This window comes from Acomys minous (assembly GCF_964271855.1).
Source record: "Acomys minous genome assembly, chromosome: 6".
Classification (NCBI taxonomy): domain Eukaryota; kingdom Metazoa; phylum Chordata; class Mammalia; order Rodentia; family Muridae; genus Acomys; species Acomys minous.
The window spans coordinates 18,685,691-18,712,757 of record NC_140487.1 but is presented as its reverse complement, the minus strand read 5'-3'; the positions used below and the strand labels follow the sequence as shown (position 1 = coordinate 18,712,757).

General features: G+C 43.9%; 1 protein-coding gene across 1 annotated transcript; it reads right to left on the bottom strand.

Annotated features, from left to right (window-relative positions):
* Positions 1–574: 574 nt before the first annotated feature.
* On the bottom strand, positions 575–20,310 carry ASNS (asparagine synthetase (glutamine-hydrolyzing)). Its single transcript, XM_084785415.1, has 13 exons — positions 20,157–20,310; positions 18,104–18,206; positions 16,291–16,562; positions 11,962–12,199; positions 8,936–9,121; positions 8,716–8,817; positions 8,150–8,277; positions 6,203–6,329; positions 3,381–3,487; positions 2,853–2,953; positions 1,865–1,946; positions 1,620–1,775; positions 575–935 (listed from the first exon to the last, which is right to left on the bottom strand). The coding sequence occupies exons 3-13, from the start codon at positions 16,537–16,539 to the stop codon at positions 726–728; spliced, it is 1,686 nt and encodes a 561-aa protein (XP_084641541.1). The 5' UTR covers positions 16,540–16,562; positions 18,104–18,206; positions 20,157–20,310; the 3' UTR covers positions 575–725.
* Positions 20,311–27,067: the final 6,757 nt, after the last annotated feature.

Genomic DNA, 27,067 nt, shown 5'->3' with positions numbered 1-27,067 from the left:
TTTATTATTATGCATGTACACCTGCAGGCCAGAAGAGGGCACCAGATCTCACTGTGGATAGTTGTGAGGTACTATGTGGTTGCTGGGACGTGTACTCATGACCTCTAGAAGAGCAGTCAGTGCTCTCAACCACTGAGCCATCTCTCCAGCCCCTATCCTGATTTTCCACCTTACCACTGGCGAGAAACGATGTAGCCAACACCATGAAGCAGCCAAATGGTATTTCCTACTTCCGCGGCCACATTCATGAGAAATGTGTAGCTTGGACAGTTCCTCTGGAATAAGAATCACTATACAGTGGCCCACAAGACTTCAGAGTGGATATTGGCACAGGGTAAAAAACAAAACCTGAGTTCCTGGCCTATAAAGCAGAACTGTCACCAATTCCCAGAAAGGACTCACATCCCAGTCTGCCTAGCCAGCTGCTAGGAATGTAGGCAGGACTGAGGTGCAAAGATCACATGCTCTCCCCTTGAGCTTAGCTCATCGTCATCCACATGGTGGCAATACAGCAAAAGCCACTTGGTCTCTAGCTACCATGAACGAGAGGCTACACTGGTGTCCACAACCAGGAGACATTTTAGATGGGATACTTTTATTTCTTTCCATGCCTACGTAAGCCTGAGTGGTGAATGGTTGGTTTTATTGTTTCTCCGTTTGTCTCAACGTCTCTATCTTCAGAGCCAGGAGAAACACTTACTTTTACACTAGAGTTTACAGAGCTCCTAAGCTTTGGCAGCTGACTTATAATGGGTCAGTGTACGGGCAGAAGGGTCAGTGGCATTGGTCCACTTGGGCATCCAATAATGGGTCAGCCAGTCAGCCCGGCCAGGGTAATGGCGTTCGAAGGTCTGACGGTAGTAATATCCCTCTTTAGTTTTGGGAGTATTGAAGGGAAATTTCTCAGCTGCCGCTGCCATCATTGCATCATCAACCTATAAGATAAGTTAAGAACATAAAATCTTTTTAAATTTTATATGCATTGGTTTTGCTTTCCTGTTATTTCTGTGTGAGGGCGTTGGATTCCCTGAAATGGGAGTTACATACAATTTTGAGCTGCCACGTGGGTGCTGGGGATTGAACCTGGGTCCACTGGAAGAGAAGCCAGTGCTCTTAGCCACTGAGCCACCTCTCCAGCCCCACATATTTTTTATTCTTTTGTATTTGCTCCGATACAGACCAAAATAAAGTTAAGGCATACTATAAGGTAACACACATTAAATCCTTTAAATCACACATTATTTAGAAAAATGATGAAACAAGCTATCATAAACAGACCTGGTAACTTTTTAAAAATTCTCACACATATTTCACACTTGGAGGCTTAATGCTGATTCACTGGTACCCTGTAGGTACCCAGACATATGCAAAGGGGGCAGTGGTGATTAGGGAGTCTTCCTTATACCTCTTTTCATTTGATCATAGAGAATACTTTATAATCCCTCATTTTCCTTAATTCTTAAATACTCTTATGTATAAATAATCTTAAGCCTTATGTACAAAAGAGGCGCTCCTTATAGGAACTTTCCTATAAACACAAGTATTCAAACTAAATATGAACAGAGATCCTGGCTCTCTATTAAACTATATTGTTCCAGAAAATATCTTTAAAGACAGACCTGATGTTCAATGTAGTCCTGCAAAATCTTGAACCAGGAGTTCTTGACTGAAGCGATTCCGTCACTGAAGGCTTCTTTTGGTCGCCAGAGAATCTCCTTGGGTAGCAGGTTGGAGTCCTCAAAAGTTTCTCTCAAGAGATGTTTTTCTATGCCATTCTGTCATGAACAAAAAAGAAGGGCCAATGATGTCACCAGTGGAACCAACAACAATTGGGGTTATTTAAATCCAGAGATGATTTACCTACTTTGGGAATTTTCATTTCAGGTGGCAGAGACAAGTAATAGGCGCAAAACCGATGATCCAGAAATGGGACTCTCAGTTCGAGACTGGGAAAACAAAGACAATCTCAGTCAGAACGCTGTCGTGGGCTCCGCAGTAACTGCCCCAGACTGAGTAATGCACATTATAGAGGCAGGTCTCAGCCACGCTGCATGATCAGACACATACCAAAGTCTGTACTCAAATTAAAACCAGAATCCAGGGAAAGACGCTTCCTATTTTAAACTATTTCTTTCCTTCTGTGTCTATGAAAAAGTAACTGTTTCTGTAAAAGCAGGAAAGTTAAGAATCATGAGTGACTTAGTCATGAGAATGTATGAATGCCACGTCATGTGTACAGGGCCGTAGTGACACTGGCCAGGACATGCAGACAGGTAGTAACGATGATTCTAGACCATTCTTAAACCAAGCATGGTTCAGTAGAGGAGCCCAAAATACTGAGTGACAGGTATTCATCCTTCACAATATGGGCCTTCTGTTCTTCAGGAAGGCCAGTTAAACATGAGAAGTCTGGCCAAGAAGAATTGGCACTAAATAAAGTTATTTTTATTATACAGTCTTATCAAACCTCTTGCATCTTCAGTGCCTGTCCCCTCAGGGGCATATCAAAGTGTCACGGCAAGCACTTAGTCCTTGCAACGTCGAGCTCACAACTCCCAAATGCCCTTCCATGCTTAGATGCGGCTGCTGCAGCCCTCCAAGTCAGGTATGGCACGTTACTCTTATGATCTAATGACACAAAACCTGTCTAGCATACCCAAAGAAGATGACCTCTCCTCACTGAGTGATAGTATCCAGGCCACAGCCCAGCCCTTTGGGGGATAAATTTACCCAAAAACTAGACTTTGCAGACAACTTAAAAAAAAAAAAGATAAGCAACTCATCTCATTCTCCCACCCCCCACCCCACCCCCACCCCATGTTTCTTTGTTTTACAACTGAGTATAAATTTACCCATGGGCAGCGGTCGTGCGGTCTGCACGGAGAACGTCAAACAGATATAGTTCCTTCAGCAGCCTCTCACTGTCCTCCTCGGCCTTCTCAGGAGAAGGCGCCTAGTTAACAAACGAAAGGATGTGATGTGGCCTTGCCACACAGGCAGGCAGCCTTTGTTTTTGCCTTACATATAAAATGAAAGGTGAGTGAGACAGAGGATTTAACAGGGCTAAGGGATGCAAGGAAGTGACTTCAGAGGCCAGCTGTGTTTTGTAAGCAGACCCATCCACCCTCCGAAGGAAGTGCTTCTATGGAAACAAGTAAGATGGATGATGCTCAACAGCCACAATTCCAAAGGGATTAAAAAACACAAATGCAGCCAGGTCAGGTAGTACACGCCTTTAATCCCTGCACTTGGGAAGCAGAGGCAGGTGGATCTCTGAATGTCTGAATTCAAGGCCAGCGTGATCTATATAGTGAGTTTCAGGACAGCCAGAGCTAGATAAGCAATTTAGCCTGGACATCTTTTCACTTCAGAGTGCTCACCTTGTGGAAATATATGTAGCCTTGTGTAAGTTCATCTGATCCCTCTCCGGAGAAGATCACCACACTGTCTGTGTTCTTACGAATATACTTAGAAATTAAATACATACCTGAAATGAGAGAGAACATATCGATGATGTCAGTGTCTTCTGGAAAGCCCCAGAAACAACTATCAGCTGGAGCATCTCAATGGACTGAGTTAATATAGAAGCAGCTTCCAAAAGGGTCACATAAATGCTCATAAGCCATCTATGCACAGTCAATCCAACTTAAGCAATAAAACAGTCTAGAAGCCACTGGAATATTTTATAAACATGTTCCAAAATTGTGTTCTTAGAGCAAGACTTTCTACCTCAAAATTTGGCTAGATTGAACTACTCAAATACCTAACTACCATGGCCTGCACGCTAACACTACTACGGAAAAGTAAGGGTGTGAGCAGTGCAGTGAGTAAGGATGCAGTTTGTTAGCCCAAGGCCCTATGTGTTGGTGCAAAGATTTATGGTAAAGAAGCGAGAGGTGGTGAGTAAGGCCTGGTTGGGGTTGCATGGGTCCTCAAGAAGCTTGCCTTAGAAGGCATTAAGGTGATTCGCAGGAGAAACCAAACTAGTTCTTCTGAGCCAATTGTTTAAAACAGAACTCCTCCCTATTCTTTGACCTCCAGTCTCACAGAGAGATGTCATTCTCATGTGTGGCTCCTGATGCCACCCACCAAAATGCCATGCTGTTGGACTTTTGGCCTGCAAAATTCTGAGTTGAAAAAAAACTTCGTTTGTTGTTGTTGTTGATGATGATGATGTTGTTGTTGTTGTTGTTGTTGTTGTTGTTTACAACATGTCTTGCCTACAGTTATCCTTTATAGTAACGGCAAATGGACTGAGGGAAGTGTTCTGTTCTTTTCCACTGCCAGTCCCCATCTCCAGATTCCACATTTGATTAGGAAGCCGGGCGCACAAGGAAACACGGCTGCCTGGTATCCATCCCACATCTCCCTACACTATCGTTTCCGCCAACCTCAATTTTATCCTTCTTAGGAGAGACTTTTTCCTTCCTAACCCTGTCTCTACCTCCTGAAAATTCAGTCACAGGCATGCTACAGATGTGTGCATTTAAGATGCTTCAGAAGGCCAACCCACTGTAATCCTCAAGGTATTTTATTGTACTCCAAAGTGAGGTTTTTTAAAAAGCCTACTCAGCTGGTAGCATTTTAGGGACTCGGCATCACTGGAGCTACCTGTGTTGTGGTACACTTCTAATCTTAGATAAAACTAGAGCTGCTTGCATGGCAATACTAACTAGTAATGTCAGCTGTGTGACGGAGCATTTGCCTCTACATAAGAACTCCGTAAGGAAAATGTACTGCAGTATATGTAGGAACCAGGCCCGACTGGGCTGCCTGCCTGTCTTGCTGTTTCATGTCCTGTTTCTAGCAGCTTCCGTGTCTGTGTTTATCTTGGTTAGCTAGTCATGTTTACTGATCTGAGAATGCGCCCCTCCCTTCCTTGAGACTTTTCCTCCTGTGTGCAATCACCTCTTGAGGGATTTCACCTGGGAGGAGGATTCCTGTTTTGCTGCCTATAAGAAGGCTCTTTGGAACTCTGGGAAAAGATTAATAAACCGCTTCCACGGCTGCTGCTGCGGCTGCTGCTCTCTTAGCACAAAGGACCCACTGTGTTAGTGTGTGTGTGTGTGTGTGTGTGTGCATGAGTTAAATCCGCAGTCCCTCGCCCTCGACTCGGTACCGCGGTGGCACGGGCGCCACAGTGTAGACCTATTTCCCTATTTTATAAAGAACAGTGTTCCCTCAGTATTCAATTGGGACTGGCTCCAGTCCTCCGCTCAGCTACCCACATCTTCAGATGCCCCAACAAAGCCACACACATGTACAGGCACGTCTTGCTTTACTGGACTTGGATTTACTGTACCTCAGAGGAAGTTCTCATCTCTTACAAATTAAAAGACTGGTATTCCTGCAATTGGCAAATATACTGTATCACTTTCCCACAGCTTAGATAAAGGCAGTAAGATATTCCTCAATACAGTTACTTAGTAGACGGCAGTACACTGTAGCAGTACACATAGCTTTTATATGCTCTAGGAAACAAAAATTCACTTCACTAAGACATTTGCATTGCTGTAGAGATCTGAAAGTGTAACACCTATGAAATGTGCTCATGCCTTAAATCACCTCTAGATTATGAACAATATCTGAGCCAGTATAAATGCTGTGCAAGCAGTTGTTATACTGCATTATATTTTCATTAGAATAATGAAAATAATACAGTCTGCATGTTCAACAATACACAATACTGCTCTCAAGCTTTGTTTGGTGAAACTCAGGGACAACATTAAGTAGTTTGGCCCAAGTATACCATCCAAGACACTTCATATGGGGAAAATGAGAGAAAATCCTATGGTCATGCTATAAATGCCAAATGTGCGGGAACCCTCCTGCCTCGGCATCCTGGGAGCTGGAATACTGGCTACAATGGGACAGTTTTGAGGTAACAATAATTCATATGAAGTGTGAGAGTCATAACCTAGCATATAGTATGCACTTGGGAAATGTGAGCTGTTGTTGCTTATTTTTATGAAACATTCTTTAAGGCTGGAGGCAGAGACGACCCAGTAATATTCATTCAGGCCTTCCTCCAGGCAAGAAGAAATACACGGCACTCTTAAATGGTCAGTATATTATAGTATTATTAGCAATATAGGATATTTGCTTATATTCATATTTAGATAATATCTCTTAAGCTGATATTATCTTAAACCTTCTGCTTTTTCAGTATTAGAACTCTTTTCACCACAACAAAATCCCTTACCTACAGATGCTCGAACTGTCGTAATATCATAAGTTTCCAAGGAGAATATGACCTCATCCAAGGCCTGAATGCCTTCTTCAGAATTAAAAAGGACTTCATGATGCTCACTTCCAATATAATTTGCCACCTGATTGTGAAGAAAAATCAATATAATTGTCAAAGAACTGCTTTGAAAACAAAACGGGTCAGTTCCTCTCAAGGTACCCTGAATTAGCATGGCAAAAAAACAAAAACGAAATGAAAAAATAATCAAGGTCTCTCTGGACCACCATGGCAAGAGGCAGTAGAGGCCACCACAATATGCTAGCTAAAGTGTGCCAGGTGCCTCTGCCTGGCCCTCACTGCCCACTCAATCACATGAAGTAAATCTCCTACCAGCTCTTTGCAAATCAAAGCTACAGCCTCAGCCTGATACCCCAGGTTCCCAATAAGCACACCATTCTCTCCTATTTTACCTCATTTCCCCCTAGTCCAACAAGGTCCCCTTTCAAATATCATCTCCTTTTTGCCATGCTGAAATGCCCAATTTTATATCCAGCATGTTATCCCTACACAAGTAGCCTTTGGCCGTCTTGCAGCATATATCTATTTGCATTGGGATTCTTCTCTAGACCTTTCTCAGGCATTCTAGGTCTTTCCAGAGCAAGAACCCTGTCTTCTGCACACAGATTTCTGTGTACAAGGTCTACTCTGTCTACAATTCTTGACGCAATGCTTCATATATAAAAACAATATAGCTCACAATTACTAGAGTGCTTACTACACACTAGGTGCTCTATCACACACTTCACGTGACCACGTACTTTTACTTCAAAGCTATTCCATTTTAAGCTGTGTGGTGGCTCATGCCTGTGACCCCACAGGAATGGGGAAATCCCACTAGGGGGGCTGAAATCAAATCATTGCTTTGATGAGATTACAGCCAGCCTAGACAGCCCATTTGAGACCTTGTCTCAAACTCAACACACACACACACACACACACACACACACACACACACACACACACACACACAATTACCCTATCACATTACTGTAAATACTGTTGAGTAAAAGTGAAGCCTTTCACAGTAGAATCAAGGCTTGAAACCACCAAGCAGGCTCCAAAGCCTACAATGTTAATACTGAGCAGAGCTCTGCTTTCAGAAGAAAACTGCAATCACTGAGTCTTTGGGACACAATGGATAAAAGCACCCAATAGAGAAAAGCCCAGCACTTTCACTGTCTATTACCAGGGTCAGCAGCACAAAGAGGCAACACTATTGTCTCAGAAAAGAGTTAACTGGTGTGGGTCACCTTAGTCATAACTGCTTCTCCAGCCCCAGGTGAGCAGAACCACAGATCTTTACTTCAAAGTATACAAAACTTCCCTCTGAAACTCCAGGAGCCAGGCCTTCACAGTCCACACTGCTCCAGCATGATCCTCCATTAAACACTCCGGCCCAAAGTTCCAGACACCTTCCACAATCCTCCCCCAAAACAACATGGGCACGTCTGTCACAGCAGTACCCCACAATCCAGATAATAACTCCTATCCTGGTGTGTTCTCTGTGGGTGTGATAAAGACCACGATGACCAAAATCAACTTGGGGGAGAAGAGAGTTTATTTGGTTTACATATTCTGAGTCACAGGTCATGAAGGAAAGACAACTGAGGAGCTCAAGACGGGAACACAAGGCTCAGGAGCAAGCCAATAAGTAAGCAGGCTTCCTCCACGGCCTCTGCTTCAGGCTTGCTGGCCGGTCCCTGCCTCAAGTTCCACCGTAGACTCCGTCAATGGACTATGACTAAGGGGTATGTAAGCCAAGTAAACCCTGTCCCTCGGCGGGTTGCTTTGGGTCATGGCCTTTATCACAGTAACAACAGGCAAACTAGGACAACTTCTGCCTAATTTCATCCTCATAAGAGCACTAAGTTCTAAATACACAACGGGCAGGATGCCCCGTACCTTCCTGGCAGCCAGCAGGTCGGGGCTGTCTTCCATGCCAATAGCAAACGTCTGGAGCGGATACTGCACTTGGGCCTCCTTGAGTTGCTTCAGCAGAGAGGCAGCCACCAGGCTGGAGTCCAAGCCGCCTGCAGTGTGAGAACCAGCTCAATAGTTACACACGTCTTCACTGGACAGCACAAAGGCCACCACACACCTGTTACGCGTCCACATTGAAGTTTGGCTCTAAAGAGCGCCAAGTTTTATACACTGAAATCAACTGTAGTGAGATTTACAGTGAAGCGAATATAGAGGAAATGTTTGTGTGAAAGTGAAGACAACAATACAGATGTTTTACTGGTCCCTACAAGGGCAGCTGTTTCTAAGGGAGTTTAAAAGATCGGTACACAGGACACGAACGAATGAGTACCAACCAGCTCTGACACAAACAACCGCAGCTTATAAACACATCTATGACAAAGCAAAGACAAAATTACGCAGCAGGCCTGTAACACTCAAAGCGCAGGGCCAGCGACGTCATTTCATTTAAGTGCAGTAAGCCGGAGGTTTCTTTAAACTGACAGCACCTGACAGAAGGCAGCCAATCCTCCGATCTGTCATCAAGCGCTTCTTGATAGCGTTGTCAAAAAGAGTGCGCAGATTACTCTTCACAGCCTCTATCTCAAAGCCTAGGAAACACAGAGAATAAATGAAGCCAGCCCAGGGAAGCTGAGGCTGAGCTAGCTCAGCTGAGGCCCTTGTGTGCTTTCAGGGATGGGCTGGGGTTTAGTCCCGGGCATCAGTCACCTGGGAAGAGTTTCTCCACGCTGTCATAGAGGGCATGCCGTGGCTCGTCCCTGCAGTGATGGTATTTGACCATTTCCACGGATGCAACTTTGCCATTTGGTTTTAAATCCAAAACTTCGTAGTGTCCAGGAAGGAAGGGCTCCACTTTTAAGAAGGGGGTTGTGGAGTGTTTCAATGAAACAAGCCCTGCAAACGCAAAACAGTGACACGGGCGATTAAAATGCTTCTCTGCGGCTTCTACAGTCAGTAACATCCTCTAGTCCCTATTTCCCCCTTTAAATACAAGTACATGCCCACTATACAAAAAAAATAGGGGGGTAGAAAATAATTACCCCAAACCCTTCCATCTGTTTACCGAAAAGGCAAGCGTGGCATAGAGACAGGACACAAAACTGAATGGGCTTGCCACTATTTAGTGCAATAGGAAAATGATTGTTTTCAAGATAATTTCTGAGCCCAGTGACATAAAGACTCCAAACTTCACTTTTTAACACACTCATGTCCAATTGTTTGTTAACATCACATTTTCTGAGAAGATCCTTCCCCACCCTGAAGAGCCCGGTTACCTTTACTAAAATTAAAATCTTCATCATCTAATTCTTTCCCTAGCTGAAGTTTCTAATCAAGGGAACTTTTTTTTTTAAGATGTTTATAAATTTTTCAAAGAATAAAACTTTTTAAAGGGAAAGTCTATTTCCTATCAGAAAGCAAACGAGAGATAAAAATCTGAGGGGGAAAAAGAGAAATAAAAATATTAGCTTCAGGATATCTTGCCAAGCATTTCTGTCATCGCCGAGACATTTTAAGAAAAGACCCACAGTTCCTAAGACTTTAACAAGCAAAATGACCCACCATCAGGTACTCAGAAGCCACACTCATCCCTAATAGTTGTCATATAATATATGTGAGAAAGCCATATAATTTGTTTCTTCAGGCTCTTATAGGTAGTAGCTGCCCAGACACCACTGTAGTCTGACTCGAAAGCCAGCGTTTTGTGGTAAACAGTCAAAATACTCTATCTATACAGATGCTTGTTATAAGTTACTGTGAGTCTCTTAACCCAGTCCATGCAAAGGCCAAAGGAATCCATGGTTGTCAGGAGCTGGCAGAGCTTGAAAGCTGCACAGCCCTGTAGAGGCTGCAGGCAACTGATGATGAGATGTTTTAAAAGACTGATAAAGGGAAGCAGCACTCCAAATGAGATCATTTGCATAATCTGTGTGGTGGTTTCAATGAGAACAGCTCCTATAGACTCATGCGTGGATACTTGGTCCCCCAGTGGATAGAACTGTTTGGGAAGGATTAGGAGGTGTGACCTTGTTAGAGGTATATCACCACGAGGGTTGAGCTTTGAAGTTTCAAAAGCCCACATCGTTACCTCTCTCTGCCTCATGCTTGTGGATCAAGATCTAAGCTCTGAGCTGCTACCTGCCTGCAGCCATGTTCCCCAACAGGATGTCATAGAAACTATAAGGCCCAAGTAAACTCTTGCCTTGGTCATGGGATCTTATTATACTACTGGAAAGGTAACTGGACAGTCTGGAAAAGGAAAGAGGTAAGAATGCAGAAGATGAACTGGAGAGATGGCTCAGCGGTTAAGAGCACTGACTGCTCTTCCAGAGGCCCTGAGTTCAATTTCCAGCATCCACATGGTGGCTCACAATCAGTATAATGTGATCTCATGCCTTCTTCTGGCCTGCATGGGTATAAGCAGGCAGAGCACTGTATACATACATACATACATACATACATACATACATACATACATAAATATTAAAAAAAGAAAAGAATGCAGAAGACAAACTTCAGAGAGTAAGTCGCTGGTGAGATTGCAGTTCCGTATCATGCCACCATTAGGTCTAAAAGTCCAAAGGACAGCTGGCAGAAGCAGGATCCAACCTGCTTTGTATTGCATTTGCCAGGTTTCCCATTACAAGTAAAGAATCAATGAATACCCACACTTTAGTTAGTGTGCTAAGGATCCCTTTACAGATCAAGTTCCTTGCTTCAAGCAATGTTAAATCTGAAAACTGAGTGATAAAATATTCATGAGATAGCAAAAATACATTATAGAAAGCTTGCTGTCTAGGTAAAACACAAAAGATGATTATCAAATTTACTGCCAGAAAATGCTATGTGTGTAAGTGTGTGTGTGTGTGTGTGTGTGTGTGTGTGTGTGTGTGTGTGATAAAATACCCAAGATGAAAATATTTATTTTATCCCAAGAATTTGGATCACTGTGACCAAGTCCCAAGTCACTTGGCTCTATCTGTAAACCATGGCAGAAGTACTCTGCAAGCAGAAGAAATGGACTCACCTCCTAATAGCCAGAAGAATCCGGGACAGCAGAAATACCTAGTCAATAAGGTGCCTGCCATATGAGCATTAGGACCTGAGTTCAGAGGCTCAGTACCTGTGCAAAATCTGGTGCCACTATACTGCATCTTTAACTCCAGTGTAGGGAGGGCAGGACAAGGGAGGCAGATGAAGCCCTGAGCCCACTGACTAGACAGTCTGGCTAAATCAGTAACATCATTAAGATCTAAGAACAATCAAAGACTCTGCCTCAAAAAACAAGATGGAGCCAGGCATGGTAGTGCACACCTTTAATCCCAGCACTCTGGAGGCAGAGTTAGGTGGATCTGTGAATTCTACATCAGCCTGGTCTACATAGTGAGTTCCAGGATAGCCAGGGTTACAGAGTGAGACTCTGTATCAAAAACAAAAACAAAAAAATTTTAAGGTGCCCAATGTCAGTCTCTGACCTCTACATGTGAAGGTGCATGCATACACACATGCATTTGTGAAGGCACAGAGAGAGAGAGAGAGAGAGAGAGAGAGAGAGAGAGAGAGAGAGAGAGAAGAGAAGAGAAGAGAAGAGAAGAGAAGAGAAGAGGAGTGATTAGGGTTTCAAATCTTCCTCACACTGAGTATTCATCTACTAGTCATTTGTAAACATTTTGATTGACACCTACCAGATTTTCAAAATGAAGCAGAAACCCAAAATAGTAAAACTCCATTATTACCTTTAGCTTCTGAACACACAGCCAGAAATCCATCTTCTGTCATGGCTTTAAACAAAGGTCTGACTCCATAGGTATCTCTGCCCAGAAATACTTTCTTATTGGCAGTGTCCAGTAAGATAAATGCAAACACCCCATCCAGCATACTGATGGTCTCCTCGATACCTCCTTTGTCATAGAGATGGAGGATAATCTCACCATCCACATTGGTCTGATACTCAAATTCAAAATGCTGTCGTAGCTTAAAAAAAGCAGAGCAAACAAACTGTTAGTATCCTTATGCCCCCACCAATAATCCTGACTCAGCATTTCTGTGTTCTCTCATCAGTTCATGTGCTTTAGTAATTACCAAAACATATGGCATTATCAAAACTGAGCTTGTCTCAACCCACAATTCTGAAAACTCTTCACCACAAAGGCTGAGCCCATGACAATAAAGACTGAATTCTGATAAACAGGATACCATGGTAAGGCATCGCAGCAGCAACATGCAAAGGGATCCAAGTGCACGCTGCACACCATGGCTTACACCATGTAGTTATACATGCACACTGCCATAGGCAGTCATCCTTTGCTGCCAGGACCCCAGCCCCAAGACCAGAATCTGCAGGTGATATAGTGCTTTATGTAAAATGCAATACTATTTATGTATAATATGCACATATCTTCCTGTATATGTAAATCAATTCTAGATATAGAATACTTAATACAACATGTTTTAGATGTAATTGTTATGTGATATTATGCAGAGCGTAAAACTGTGGACATGTTCAGTACAGACACAATTTTCTCCCAAATATTTTCCACCATTGTTTGCTCTGATCTTCAAAGGTAGAATCCAAAAATATAGATAACAACATTTCAACAAACTGAGAGAACAGTTTGCCTTGTCACCATGGAATCTTCAGCAACTGGCAACTTTTAGCTGGGGTGCAGATTCAGCTGAGGTTCTTCTAGCTCATCCTCAAAGACCTACCTTGAAAATACAAAGCCAAAGAACAAACTCAGCTGTGAGTCCTTGCTGACAAATGATTCATCACAATGGAAGAGTCCAGACCCAAGCCGGACTTGGACAACAGGGGTGGACAACATCCAGACCTTCCTGGACATCAGGACATTGAAGCTACTTCTCAGGGACAGACAAGATGACCGTGGTCTTTATCATCAGTTCACATGCAATGAGACCATTCCGGCCACAGAGGCTACAACGAAGCCCTCATCGCCTGGCTTCAAACTTACAGGGTGTTTTCAGTTTTCAAAAGGGAAATTGAAATGCCTACGTATGACCTGTAAATAGACCTCAGGCCTCTCCATCCCTCATGTGTGGTCCATCCTCCGGGGAAGCATTCATTCACAGAACTGTCAAAGCATGGGCTGTGGCTGCCTCCACAACACTGCCAGCTGGCCACTCTCCCCCAGCTAAGGATCACCAGGGTAGTCCTGGCTCAAGCAGGTGAAGTTTGAAAATGCTGCCCTCTGCACAGACACACCCTGTAGCATTTGAAGATGATGAGTGTCACCTTCCACTCTCTTTTATTTTCAATGGTAATTTATTCAAAGGGGAGGTGTCCCTTCACCAACAACTCCCAAGCACTAGTTCTAACTCCTGAAATGATGCTCCTACAATGCACGCACACCCGGCCACCTTCTGAAGCCACGCTGGTGTCTGGCCTGCTGCAGGCCCCTGGTTTATCTTTAATGTCTCCTTCCACAGTCCTGGCACACCCTGGCTGTATCGTAAGTTCTGTTATCATCAAAGCCAGAGCCGAAGACAGACTTTGATGCTGTTATTTCTCAAAATATGTAAGATTAAACTTGGGCAGTCTACTCTTAGGTTCCCAGCTTTCCCGTTTGTAGAGGTTTGGATGTCTCAGAGAAACAGCAGAAAGTCTTTGAAAATATAAACCAGGACAGCCACGGCTACACAGAGAAACCCTGTCTTGGAAAACAAACAAACAAACAAACAAACAAACAAAAAACATTACCTAATTCTAAAAAGATGTGTTTTTAAGATATTAACTTTCAATTTCTTAACAAAATTAACAAGCAACAACAGTGGCCCAGTAAACCAAGGTATTTTCTAATGTCAAACAAACCAAGATAGTTCCTAACCTCACTTCAGGAAGGCACAGGGCAATCAATACTGGCAGAGTGCAACCTAGTATTTCCATATACATTGGCTTGGTACAATGAGAGCCAATCCCTTCCACCTCACTCCTTTAGTCTGCTCTTAACTTTCCTCTTACCATGTCACCTACAAGTATGCAGCTTTGTAAACAGCGCACTGTCAGGAACGGCAATAAGCTCCCCCCACCCCCACCCCCACCCACCCCTGTCACTGCTGGCAAAGCTGAGAAGGCTTGAGTTGTGCCCAAATTCCAATAGCTTCTCTTTACCCTAGCACGCCACCAATGCTCCAACAAAGCCCTCATATCACCCACCTGAGACGTGCAAGGGTGTTTTTGATTTTCAAAAAGGAAACGGAAATGCATATGTATGGCCTGAAAATACACCAAGCAGCAAACAGGTATTTATAGAAAGCATGCTTTTTGTAAAAGTACACTTGCTAAGTGGATAAAGGCTTCAGATGAGAACCCTGCTTAGCAAACAAACTGGCAAGTAAAAGCTATTGTTCAGGAATAAACCGAGCCCCAAGTGGTTAGGGTATCAACGCCTACCAATAAGGGTAGGTACAGAAATCTCAAAATTTACCAAGAAACATCATAAATAAATGCCTAAACCTTGACTGAAATCTGGCCTAAAACAAAAAAAAAAACAAGACATGGGTACACATGTGTGAGTGTGCATGCATACACAAACACACACACACACACACACACACACACACACATGCATAATTTTTTTAAAAGCAAAGCAAAACAAAAATAAACATAGCAAAATGTATTCTAGGCCATTTGGGGAAAAATATAAATTGAGTATTAGATATTATGGTCTTAGGATTGGCATTAATGTTAGTTAGGAGGATGTCCTACTTCTTAAGAGACAAAAGGTTACATATTTTAGAGAAAAAGTATTATGATAATGCCGCCACACTAGAATAACTCAGCCTAAAAGGAATGTACAGGCCTGAAGATAAATACAGACAAATATTAACAATTATCAGTTTTCATGCACATTACTCTAGAGAAATTAAAAGTCAGGGAAGGGGTTAACAAGCTTGCAAATATAGCAAGGAGTTATATTTGTACAAGCTTGTAAATTACAGATTTAATTTTTTTTTCCTATGAAAAACTAGTGAAATCATCCTGGATGGGAAGGTTCTTATCATCTCCAGCTTCCGGGACCAACACTTCTCTCCCCTCACCCACCCTTGTTCTCCAGACACCAGAGCAGAAAGTTCCAATTTTAACGCCGCTGAGTCTTAGCACCTTCCCACCATTTGGCTCCTACTAAGCGCAAAATTGCAATAAATTTCCCAGTGGTCATATTACATAACAGTGCAAATATCATAACCTCCCAACTTTTCAACTCTGTCTCTCCTTTAAGCCCTCAACTGCTGCTGCCCTTGGAATGCTGCTGACAGCGAGAGACGGACTGCCCTGCCTTCCCAGGCCTGCATTTCCCCTGCTCACTTCCTCTCTCCCAGACTTCTTTCCACTCACGGGCTCTACACACATTATCCCCTCCACGGGAAACACCTCCCAGGCTTGCCCAGTGTTCTGAATTCTTGCTTCTTTAGGACCATCCATGTTCACGCTTCCTGCAAACAGGGCTCCTATAGGCATCACTTCTACATTTGCTTTCAGAAAGTTCAGTATAGCCAGGCAGTGGCACACACCTTTAATCCCAGCGCTTGGGAGGTAGAGGCAGGCGGATCGATGAATTCGAGGCCAGCCTGGTCTACAAAGTAAGTATAGGACAGCCAAGGCTACAGAGAGACCGTGTCTCAAAAAGAAAACCAAAGAAAGAAAGAAAGAAAAAGAAAGGAAGAAAGGAAGGAAGGAAGAAAGAAAGTTCATTATACAAAGAGTGATTTTTGTCTGTCTCCTGATGGAAAAAGCTGCATTGGAGCACAGGCCTAACCATCTTTTGTAACTATTGTACCTCTATCACCTAATGCAGAACATAACACAGCCCTAATAAATATTGAAACTGTAACAGGAAAAGCAATTGAATTGGCATCCCTGTTTTAGTCACTTTTTAAAAACTCTAATTCATTTTACCTTTCTGAGTCAGTGCCTTGTACACAAACTAGTTAAGAACATAGAACAGGGTTAACAAAGTAAAAAGCACAACATGAAATATGAACATCATAACCACTCGATCTAAAGGTTAATTACAGACAGCCATATCCAGCTTCCTTCTGCTTACCGCCTTGTGGTTGTAGATTTCACCATTGTAACAGAGCCACAGATAAGGGTACTTCCTCACTCGGATTGGCTGCATTCCAAACAGGGGGTCAACCACTGCCAACCGGTGAAAGCCAAAGCAGCAGTTGGTGTATCCATTGACATTCTCGAAACGGAAGGCATCTGGTCCCCGGTGTGCAATCTTCATCGCACTCAGACACTGCACGGAGAGGCAGTCATCGCTGCCGAAGAGGGCCCAAATACCACACATGCTGCAGGGGAGCTTCGGGCTCTCTGCGGAGAAAAGCACAGGGTCTCGCATACAGCAACCAACTCCTAAGTCCAGAAACTTACACAACCCTCTCCAAAAGTTGGACACGAGCCATCTTTATCGACCGCAATTTTCCATTAGGTTGGCAGGCACACGGGGAATGGTTTCATTTGCTTAGAAATATTTTTAAAAATATAGATGACTTTTATAGTCAACCAGCTACATAAGCCTAGCGCCCAGCCGAAGCCCACATCTCCCCCGCCTTAGGGTTTGGTGGGGGCTGCACCCAGCCACATCCAGGTCACACTGTGTCTCTGCGGCCCAGGACTGTTTCCAAGATCAATGGCAGACTTGGCTGGCTCCAAGCTAGGTAGCGATCCCAGCCCCACCCCCTCCAGCTAAGACTCTCAAAAGACCCCCCAAAGGTCTGGGAGATTCCCCATGTTAATACAGTCTCTTCTTAAGCCACGGCAGTTCAATGCCCTCTCTTTATCTGTACTCTCTGCAGGCCAAATATAAAGGGAATAAATCGCAACTCATAGGCAGCATTATGTAATATTAATACAGTCCCTTAAGCATGCCACGACTTCTAGATTAACCTCTAAGGGATTTACCTAAATATGATAAAAGAATAAGAAAGCAATAACCTGATATCAGATACACTAACAAACATTTTGAGTTCACTGGATATAAAAAACTTTGCTGTTGCTAGGGGCTGTGGTACATAACGCTAACATTGAGGACAGAAGCAGGGTGGATCAAGAGTTTATGGCCATCCTGTGCTACAAGAGGTCTTGTCTCGTCTCAAGAAAAGTAAAGTTCAGTATCAAAGTATCCTCAATAACAAAAAGAGTCTCAAATATTCGTCTCAAAGCTGCACTGGGTAGCTAGCTATGAGATGAAGCAACATTGGAGGAGAGGCGACTTAGATCCCTGTAGGCCAGATGGCAAATAATTCTTATAGATATTTCACTATATATATCTAGATTATATATATATATATAGTTTAAACTAGATATACCTCCAGTTTAAACAGTTTAATAAAGAATCTCCAACTAGTAAATTCTACTGTATCTGTTCAAAGTGCAAACCTTCAACAAAGGCCACATAATCTGGAACAAACACCCTAAAAAATATACATACTCCTATCAGCTACTCTGAACATTCCTTGAAAATATTCCAGCTGCCTCAAAGCTTTGATGCACTTTGAGTGGACCAGATCGCACACTGAGAAGGGGCATCAGGGAGAGCAGCCCGAACACAAAGTGCAAGCCAAGTGTGTATCCCCCTCCATGATGCTGTCTGAAGAGTCTACGACAGGACTGGTCTGCCTATGCAGCAGGAAAGTCCAGATCTTTAGGAGGGGTGGCTGTTCATAAGCAATATTTGGGTTAAGGCCAATGAAAAGTGGGTTAGCTACACACACAGCTCTAAAAGAGATATTGCCATCAAATCCCTCCCCTCGGAGCCCAGGGAACTTGAGGAAGAGGAGGGCAGAAGGAGCTAGGGAGACAAAGTGGGCAGAGGTCAACAGGAGAACTGAGCAAAGCTCATTTGGACTCACAGAGACTGAATCAGCAAGCACGGGGTCTCCACTAGGTCCTCGGCATGCGTGCTATAGCGGTGGTCCTCAAGCTCAGGGTCAAATGACTCTTTCACAGGGCCACCTAAGACCATCAGAAAACACAGGTATTTACAATATGGTTCACAACAGTAGCAAAATTACAGTTATGAAGTAGAAACAAAAATAATTTTATGGTTGGGGGCTACCACAGCATGAGGAACTGTATTCCTGAGGTCTCAGGAAGGCTGAGAGCCATGGTAACGTAGTTTGCCTTCCGTTTAGTACTTTTATGGAACTCCTAAATGAGTAGGTCTCTAACTCCTGTGCCTTCTCTTGAGGATCACTTATTTTTCTGTTGGCTTGTCTTCCATATCATGGCTTTCCTTTTATCTTATCTTATTAAATGTTATTATGTCTGGTTGTTATTTCTTAGAAGCCGGTTCTTTTCTAATGAGAGACAGGAAGGGAATGGATCCAGATGGCAGAGGTGGGAGGAACTGGGAGTAGAGGGAGGGGAAACAATTCAGACTTTATTACATGAGAAAAGAATCTACGTTTAATAAAAGAGTTAGCAAAGCGCTTTGAAAATCGATTGTGATTATCAGAAAATCACTTACCTGTGTCTTAAGGCTCTTTAATGAATTGTCTGTTATGCAAAACATATGCCAGCAAATAATGAAAAGAAAAGTTTAAAGCACTTTTCTTCAAAAAGAATAAGGAATTCAAAAAAAATTGTTTTATAATTGAAATCAATCTTCTAAGCAGGGAGAGCCCCCCCCCCCCATTCTGTGTTTTCCTCACTGTTGTCTGTCCCTGTAATTTTCCACATTTCCTGGTTAACTTTATAGCAATGCTGTCCAGTGGGAATATGAGCCATATTTTAACATACTAATCTTAATATACTAATAAAACCCATTAACAAGGCAAGAGAAAACAGTAAAACTAATTTTAAACGTGCCTCCACACGGTACACCCTAAACAAAATAATCAATACAATAGAATCAAAATTAATTATATTTTACACTACTTTTTCTAAATTATTAAAACCGACTGGAGGGGTAGTTCAGTAGTTAAGAGGATAAGGATAACAATCAAAGCATCAAGAGTTCGGTTTTCGAAACCATCGAAACCGGATGTATTTCACACTTAACACGAGTTAGTTCAGGCTAGCCAGCCTGTCTAGAGGTCAGTGCATGCAAGTACTGACCTCTTGCGGTTCCGTCGCTGGACAGCGCCACTTCTGTGCACTTAATTCTACTGAAGACCTAACTAAACTTCATCGGATAATTAATATTACAGTACTGGCATCAATCAACGAAAAGAGTTAACTGTTAAAACCTGTAGGCCAGGGGCCAAGAAAATCAAACCTGTCCTTGTATTTTAAAAGTTACATCAATCTGAAACCAGGCCTGTCAATGGCTACCTATTACTAAGAAAAAGCATGCTGACCCCCTTGCCTTTTTCTGTACTCCTGTCTCCTTAAACAGATAGCTCCTCAGTGAGGCTGCCGAGCTTACAGTCTGGAGCTGGAGTGTGGGAAGGGGCCGAGCAGCAACGTGTGTGGGGACTCGGAAAGGCGGATCCAAACTGGCAGTCAACCCCGGAGACACTCTCCAGAGTTAGAGGAAGCCTCGGTCATAAGCGAGAACCAGGCCCCAGCACTAGCCTGGGGCGCTCAGCTGGGGCTGGTGCAGGCTTCCAGCTGGTCCTAGGCGAGGCCCTCGGGTGGCCAAAGTTTCCCAGGCTTAGACGTCATACAATAAAAGAAAATAATAACACTTATGGTGTCCAGACCGAGGCCACCTTTGCCTTCTGTCTGGAGCGGCCCAGTCTCCAACGCTACACTTCGCTCGTGTGAAAGCGTTCCTCGCCAGCTCGGTGCCAGGTGCGCAACAATCGCCCGCGCCCGCCCCGCCCTGGCACCGGCTGCACCGCAGCATCTGTTCGGCGCCAGACGCCTGTGCTTAGCACCCGCGTGCCCGCGCGGACAGCGCATCCTCCGACCTCCTGGGTGCGCATAGCGCACAGCGCTGAGCACCGGGGTCCCGCTTACCTGCGCGCTAGCAGCCGGGGCCGGAGGAGGTAGAGCGGAGGAAACGCAGCGAAAGGAAGCTGCTTCTCATCTTATAGCCCGTCCGGCTTCTGTAACGAGTGCGGGAAGTTTCATCATGTCGCTGGGACCCAACCCGTGCGCGGGGGCGTGGCCCGCAGTGCTGACGAAATACGCCAGGCGGGGCCGAGGCCGAGGAGAACGCGCACCCTGGGGAGATGGTCTGTTTGTGTTCCTTTAGGTTCTGTGACTTTGCATGCAGGATAACCTCCGAGGTCGGGCTGTAGCCTCGCTGCGTTACTTTCCTGACTCACTCATGCTGAAATTAGAAATCTCCGAACCTGAGATGTTCCTACGGAATTCATCACAGGATGAGTACAGTGCCCCATCAGCAATAGATCTTCTCCTCCTTAATTGTAGTCTTTGATACTCTCAAACAGAGTGTCTGATATATGGATGTGGACACAAAAAATATTTGCTGAAATGATGAGACTGTAACACAGATAGGAATAGCTGGAAGCACACACACACACACACACACACACACACGTGGTTAGGTGGATAAGGTGGACTCCTTATGTTGTACTTACAGGTAAGGTGAAAATGTCCTTTCTCTGGATATACAGGGCTGGAAATCTTGAAATGTGGTTGTGTTCTGATTGTAGGCAGCTTTTGCCCTTGCTTGTATTTGAACTCCTCTCTTTGAGTCCCCAGCTGGGCTGAGCCAGTGCCCCTGGGTAGACTCTAAACATCTATGATTAAATTTGACTCCTTTTTGTACTTGGGTTTTGATGTATCACTTATAGGGAAAGACTTGAATTTCTGTTTAAATTTTACTATGACTTCAGATAGTATCAGGGCATTTTATAAGCTTCTTGGTGGGTGTTTGTAGCTTTTTCCTTGTTTTGTGAAGTGTGTTTGTTGCGTTGTCTGTCTGTGTCTGTATGAAAGCACAGGATACTGCACTGTTACACAGGCTATCTGCCACTGACCTTCACCCCCATTCCTAGGGCCTTATCTTTAAAATAAAGAACATAGAAACTAAATGGGGTCTTTTGAAGCCTGAAAGTCTATAGTATTGAGAGAGCTTTGGTATCCATGAAAAGAAAAGCATCTGTTTCCCCCCTCCCAAGAATGTCAATCTGTCCCTTACAGGGTCAAAACAGCTGCGCTATGGGGATGTCTGCACTGGGGACCACTGGGAGTGAAGCATCCACATTTCCACATCTGGTCCTCATAGATGCAGGAAGAGTACTCGGGGCCCTTCTCTTACTATGCCCTACCCGGAATGAGAATGCCCCGGAACGCATGAGCTATCCTAGAGATATTAATAAAAGGGCAGGAGGCTGCACACCTCTGTGATACTTCACAAGGCATGAAGTTTCCTCTTAGAATTAGATGTTTTCTTTTCCAGGTTTTGCTTAAACATTGCAATGTTGTGCTAAGATTAGATATTTCTCTTATTTATAATCTGTACAGCGAGTTTAGGAGGGGCCTTCCATTTAAAAGCACTTGAGGGTTAAAAAAAAAGGCACTTGAGGGCTGACATGATAGCTCAGGGTATAAAGGAGCCTGCAGCCAAGCCGAGACCGACCACGTGAGTTCCCTGACATGCCGATGGTGGAAGACAGGATTCTTCTTACTTCCACATAAGAGCTGTAGCACTTACACACACACACACACACACACACACACACACACACACACACACAACTTTACAGCACCCTTAAATGAATTTGTAGCTACTGAACATCAGACCAAATGAATTGAGAAATAATAAAACTGTACTGTGAAACTTACTAAGACCAGATTTTAGCCAATGCTTGGAAAGCCCCCGAGTTTGTTGCAGGACAAGGAATATTACACTTTTTCAGCCTTGAGAACATAATTTTTTTAAAAAGTCTGCTAATACAAATTAAATCTGTTCTCCATAATTTTTGAGGGTGGACCCATCTTCTAACTTTTTAATGTATGGTAATTAGCCATCTAATCATTTTTTACCCTTTGTTAACTTTAAACTGTATTTAGTAACAAAGGACTTCCTTGAGGTTAATGTATCTTGAAACAAAGGTGCTTTGTTTTGTTTTCAACCCACTTACATTTCTAAGGGTGGTATCTGTTGAAGAATAGCATAGGTGCCCCCCCACCCTCCCTTGAACAATAATGAATTAGTTTATCAGCTTGCCCAGCCTCTTGGGTCAAATATTTTAGTTTCAGTCCAAGATTGGATGGACTTAACTACCTCTAGGTTAGAAATAACTTGGCCTTGGCTCACAGAAGCTAGACCTGCTTTCTTGGAACTCAGCAGAACTGTGTGCAGGCCACTGGTATGTTTGCTCAGAAGAACCCGGTTGCCTTCTGCATTGGCGAGCTGCCAGGATGCACCAGCTAAAGATGGAAGCAGGAGTCAAGCCTTTGGTTTGTCTCTTCTGCAGTTTGTTCTAACACTTAGAAGCCCTTTTACTTGATACTGAGACAACAGTTTGAAACGGGACTTCTGCTCTTCATGTGTACCTATTTATGTTACATCAAACAATTGTTCTTCTCTTTTTGACAGTTATGGACGTGGTGGGTGATTAAAGAAGAAAGAGTAATACACCACACTGAATAAGGACCTCGGGTTCCAGGTCCAGCTCTTAGGGCTGGCCAAGTAGAACCAGACTTTGGAGAAACTGGCAGGAAAACCTGACAGGGTGTCCCTGCGGGCAGCTGGAGCCAGTACATAGACCAGGTGGAGAAGGCTAATGAAAGAGGAGAGATGCCCTTTTAATAGAGAAATAAACAAACAGAGCAGAGCTCAGAAGGGAGATGTAGAAAGGGGTAGCTTGCAAGAGCATTTGGGAAGGGAAAAATCAACCTTTTCTCTCTAAAGCAGGAGGGAAGAGGAAGTGATGTGGTACAGGTCAACCTGGAATGAGGAGCAAGAGACAGAGAGGAAGCTGCATAGTTGGTGGCTGTATCAATAATGATAATAAATACTATAGAAAATGAGAAAGAAGAATACGGTTATGGGAGTTTTACAAATAATTTGTGTATAATCCCATTTCCTGTAAAAGAAAAGCCAACTAGAAGGAAAACAAGACAATGGACGCCTTCCAACTGATATACCAGCCAGGTGTGGTCACAACACTGTCACAGGGAAGGCAGAATCAGGAAGCCCAGTTCAAGGTCATTAGGTTGAGGGCAGCATGACCTATATGAGACCCAGAAGGAAAGAGGGAAGGAGAGAATGAAAGCAATGGAGGAAAGAGAAAAAGGAGAGAGGGCAGCAGGGGACTAGCAAAGTGGGGAAGACCAAAAAAAAAACAAAAACAAAAACAAAAAACAAAAAACAAAAACAAAAGCCAAAAACAATTGGATGAGAGAAAAGATGGTGGTCCAGTGAAGGAGGGAAAGTTGTGAGGCTGGGGTAATTAGGGAATACATGCCATCCTGTTTTATGCAGCAGGCTAAGAGCTAGAGCCAGGCTACAGAGATGAATAGATCTGTGTTTGGTAGAACGTGTTGAAAGAAAGATAGCTGATGCAGAGCGAGTGTGCTAGTGTGCTTCAGGAAGATGAGCACCATTTGGTGGGGTCTGCATTTGCTCAAAAATACTCAACGTCCCTCCCAAGGGGAGGGTTATACTATTTCTAGCCTGTTGAATACTATTTGCAGTTGTTCATGACATGTGCACAGAAGTGACAGGTGGCATTCTGAGCAGTCCTTGTGTGGTTCACTCTCCTCCCTTTCTGATGCCAGTGTTTCAGACAGGAGAAGCACCACTGCCCAGGATGACAATGATGAGGAGAGAGGCCACAGTTTGCTTCTTACCATCAGCTTGAGTATCTTAAGATTTGGGAGTTGTTTGTAAGTGCAGTTAAGTTAGCCTAATCTGAATAACAGAGACAGAATACAGCATATTAGAAAGAGAAGAAAGAAAGCCAGAGTGGGGAAATAATAGAGGCTGAGGAGTCAAGCCTTGGTGTTGAACTATGTATGGACTTATGAAAATCAAAGCAACAGGCGCCATGGATGTTTTCATGAGAGATGAATATGTAATTTTACAGCATCACATAAAACAAGATATGGAGCCAGGTGGTTGCAGCACACTCCTTTACTCCCAGCACTAGTGAGGCAGAGGCAAGTGGGTTCTCTGAGTTTGAGGCCAGCCTGGACTACAGAGTGAGTTCCAGAACAGCCAGGGCTCCACAGAAAAAACCTGACTTGAAAAACTTAAAAAAAAAAAAAAAAAAAAAAAGGAAGATTACTTAGCCTGGCTCCTTGAACACAGTAGCAAAACAGATCTTTCTCAAGGGCAAGCTCTCCTAAACATTTCCAAGCTGTGCCCTGTCCAGTCAAAATGTCCCCAGAAAAATCAGGCTTGCCATGGTGAGCTCTGCAGCTTGACAAAGTCTCCCCTTGTCTGCCTCAAATCTTACACCTCTTTCTGTTTACTCTGCCTCAGGCATACGAGCCCTAATGCTGTTCTCAGGCACAATAGAAATGGGCAGGATTTTTAGATGCTGAAAGTTCACTCATGGCTAGAGACCCAACCAACACCTTTTTCTTCCTGTGGAAGTTAGAATTAGCACTGTCAGAACAGAAAATTAAGGTTTACCTTATTCACTGACCCACCAAATATTTCTGTGTATCCAGTATGCTAGGATATCAGATTCAATGAGGCACGAGGACACAGGAAGTAAGGTGTAAGTTGCATATAGATAAGAATAAAGAAGTACTATAGAGAAGAAATGCAGAATAACAGTACTGACATTGTCATATGAAATATTATGCTGGAAAAAAGTGAATTGGATTTCAACATTTGGTAAAATGCTAAGAACACCACCCCAGGTTAGTAAAGCAGAGTGCACATTGCTGTAACGTAACAGCCTCAGGAAATACTCCACCGGTCGTGTCTCAGGCTTGGCAGCTATGAACACCCAATCTCGGCAAGCACTACTCTGAGGAAGGGTTTGCTGGACTGCAGACCTGCACCAGCTAAAGATTCATTTCCCTCTCCTCCGCCCCCCAATGTCAGCCACCCTAATAGGAGCCAGCATAGGACTTCAAAGTAAGATTTTTAATCCCACTGTGGAGACAGGTGTTTCCGGGAGAGGAACACATGGCATTCACTTCTGCATCTATGCCGCAGAAAACAAAGAGCAAATGTTATTACTTGTTCAGCTTAGGAGGGCCTTTGAGTGATGGACAGCTGGTGAAGGCCACACTCTGACTGTCCAGGGCAACTGTGGATCAGCAGTGGCTATTTTAGGAATAGCCTTACTTGTCAGAAATCCTTCACAATGAACAGGTTCCCCTCGTCGGGTCCCATGTCCCATGCACAGGCGAGATGATACAACTTACATCATTTTAAGAGGCCAGCTGGACGTGGTGTCGCACTCCTTTAGTTTCAGCACTCGGGAGGCAGAGGCAGGTGGATCACTGTGAGTTCGAGGCCGGCCTCATCTACAAAGTGAGTGCAGGGCAGCCAAGGCTAACACAGAGAGACCCTGTCTCAAAAAAAAAAAAAAGGCCTTAATAAACAGAGTCAATGAGTCAATGAAGGTGGCTAGGTAAGATATGAATGAACTCTTATCTCAGAGCTGTTGTTGGAGGAGGCTGTTTCTAGGCTCAGTGAGGGGAGGAGAGGAAAGACAGCAAGGCCCAGGTCTGCTTGACGCACGATGGGTGCTGCACTGAAATGCTAGGGACATAGTCCCCAGTTCACCATCTGTGAACCCGGTCATGCTGTGCACCGCATGGTTTCATGACAGGTCGGGTGGGTGCCCCATATTCCAGGGATAGATACCCTCCTTTCTCTGCTTTAGGCAGGGGCATCCTGTCTTTCACTGGTGTGTGGCCCTAACTACCCATATGTTCATATGTTCCTTACTTAATTTGATAAGCTCATAAGTGATATTATATTTATTAGATAAGTAGTTTCCATATACCTCATCGTTCATGCTGGACAGATGGTGAATATTTACTTGCACAAATAAGAGACTTACTCCCTACCTGGGATGCACAGCCATCACCCTAGGCTGGAACTCAGCCCATCTCCAGTCCTTTGTGCCTCTGCTAACAACAGAACCTCTCTCTACCAGGGCCCACAGCTGCCGCAAGAGGCTGAAACTCAGATCAGAGCATCCCTCAAGCCTCATCAGAGAAGCTTCTTGGAGTAGATGGTAATTAACAAAAAGATCCACACGTGGACAGTGTGCAGAGAGTGACTTTGGAGCACCCAGCCTCGAATGGGGTGTCTTTATCAAACCTTTTCCCAGACATCGACATGGAAGAGGAGTCAGAAAGATTTTAAGATTCAGAGGTGGTGAATGACTTGAAGAAAACAGTGTCTGTCAGACACAACAGGACTGGTAGATGTGTGAACTCACAGAGACTGCAGCACACACGGTACCTGCACAGATATTATGCGTTCAAACTGATAAGCATTCCTCTACCCAACGAAATGAGCCAGTTCCAAGCAAGTTAGAGTTTATAAACGCAGGTGTATTGGAAACATCTCTTGGCAGGTTCACCAGTTTCGAGTAATGGAGGCAGGGAAGCAGCCATGGGGGGGGGGGGGGCGGGGAGGGGGACAAAAGTGGGGGGAGGGAGGCATGCAGAAAGTGTATGCAGAGAGAGGAGAAAGAGATGGGGGGAATGCAAAAAAAGAGAGAGAAGAAACACAAAAAGATAGAGAAAAAAAAACAGATCACTGGAACTAAAATGTCTGGGTTATATAGGGAACACAAACGAGACAAAATCTCAGCACTGAAAAGCGGAAGTAGGTATTAGTTCACAAGCAGATCCACTAGCCTGCCTGTAGGTTGCTTAGCAACCTCTGACATTATCACCTGCTGATAATGATAACACACCAGGTGTGTGCCAGACAGGATTCAGCAGCTCCCCAGCTATAAAAGGACCAATCCAAC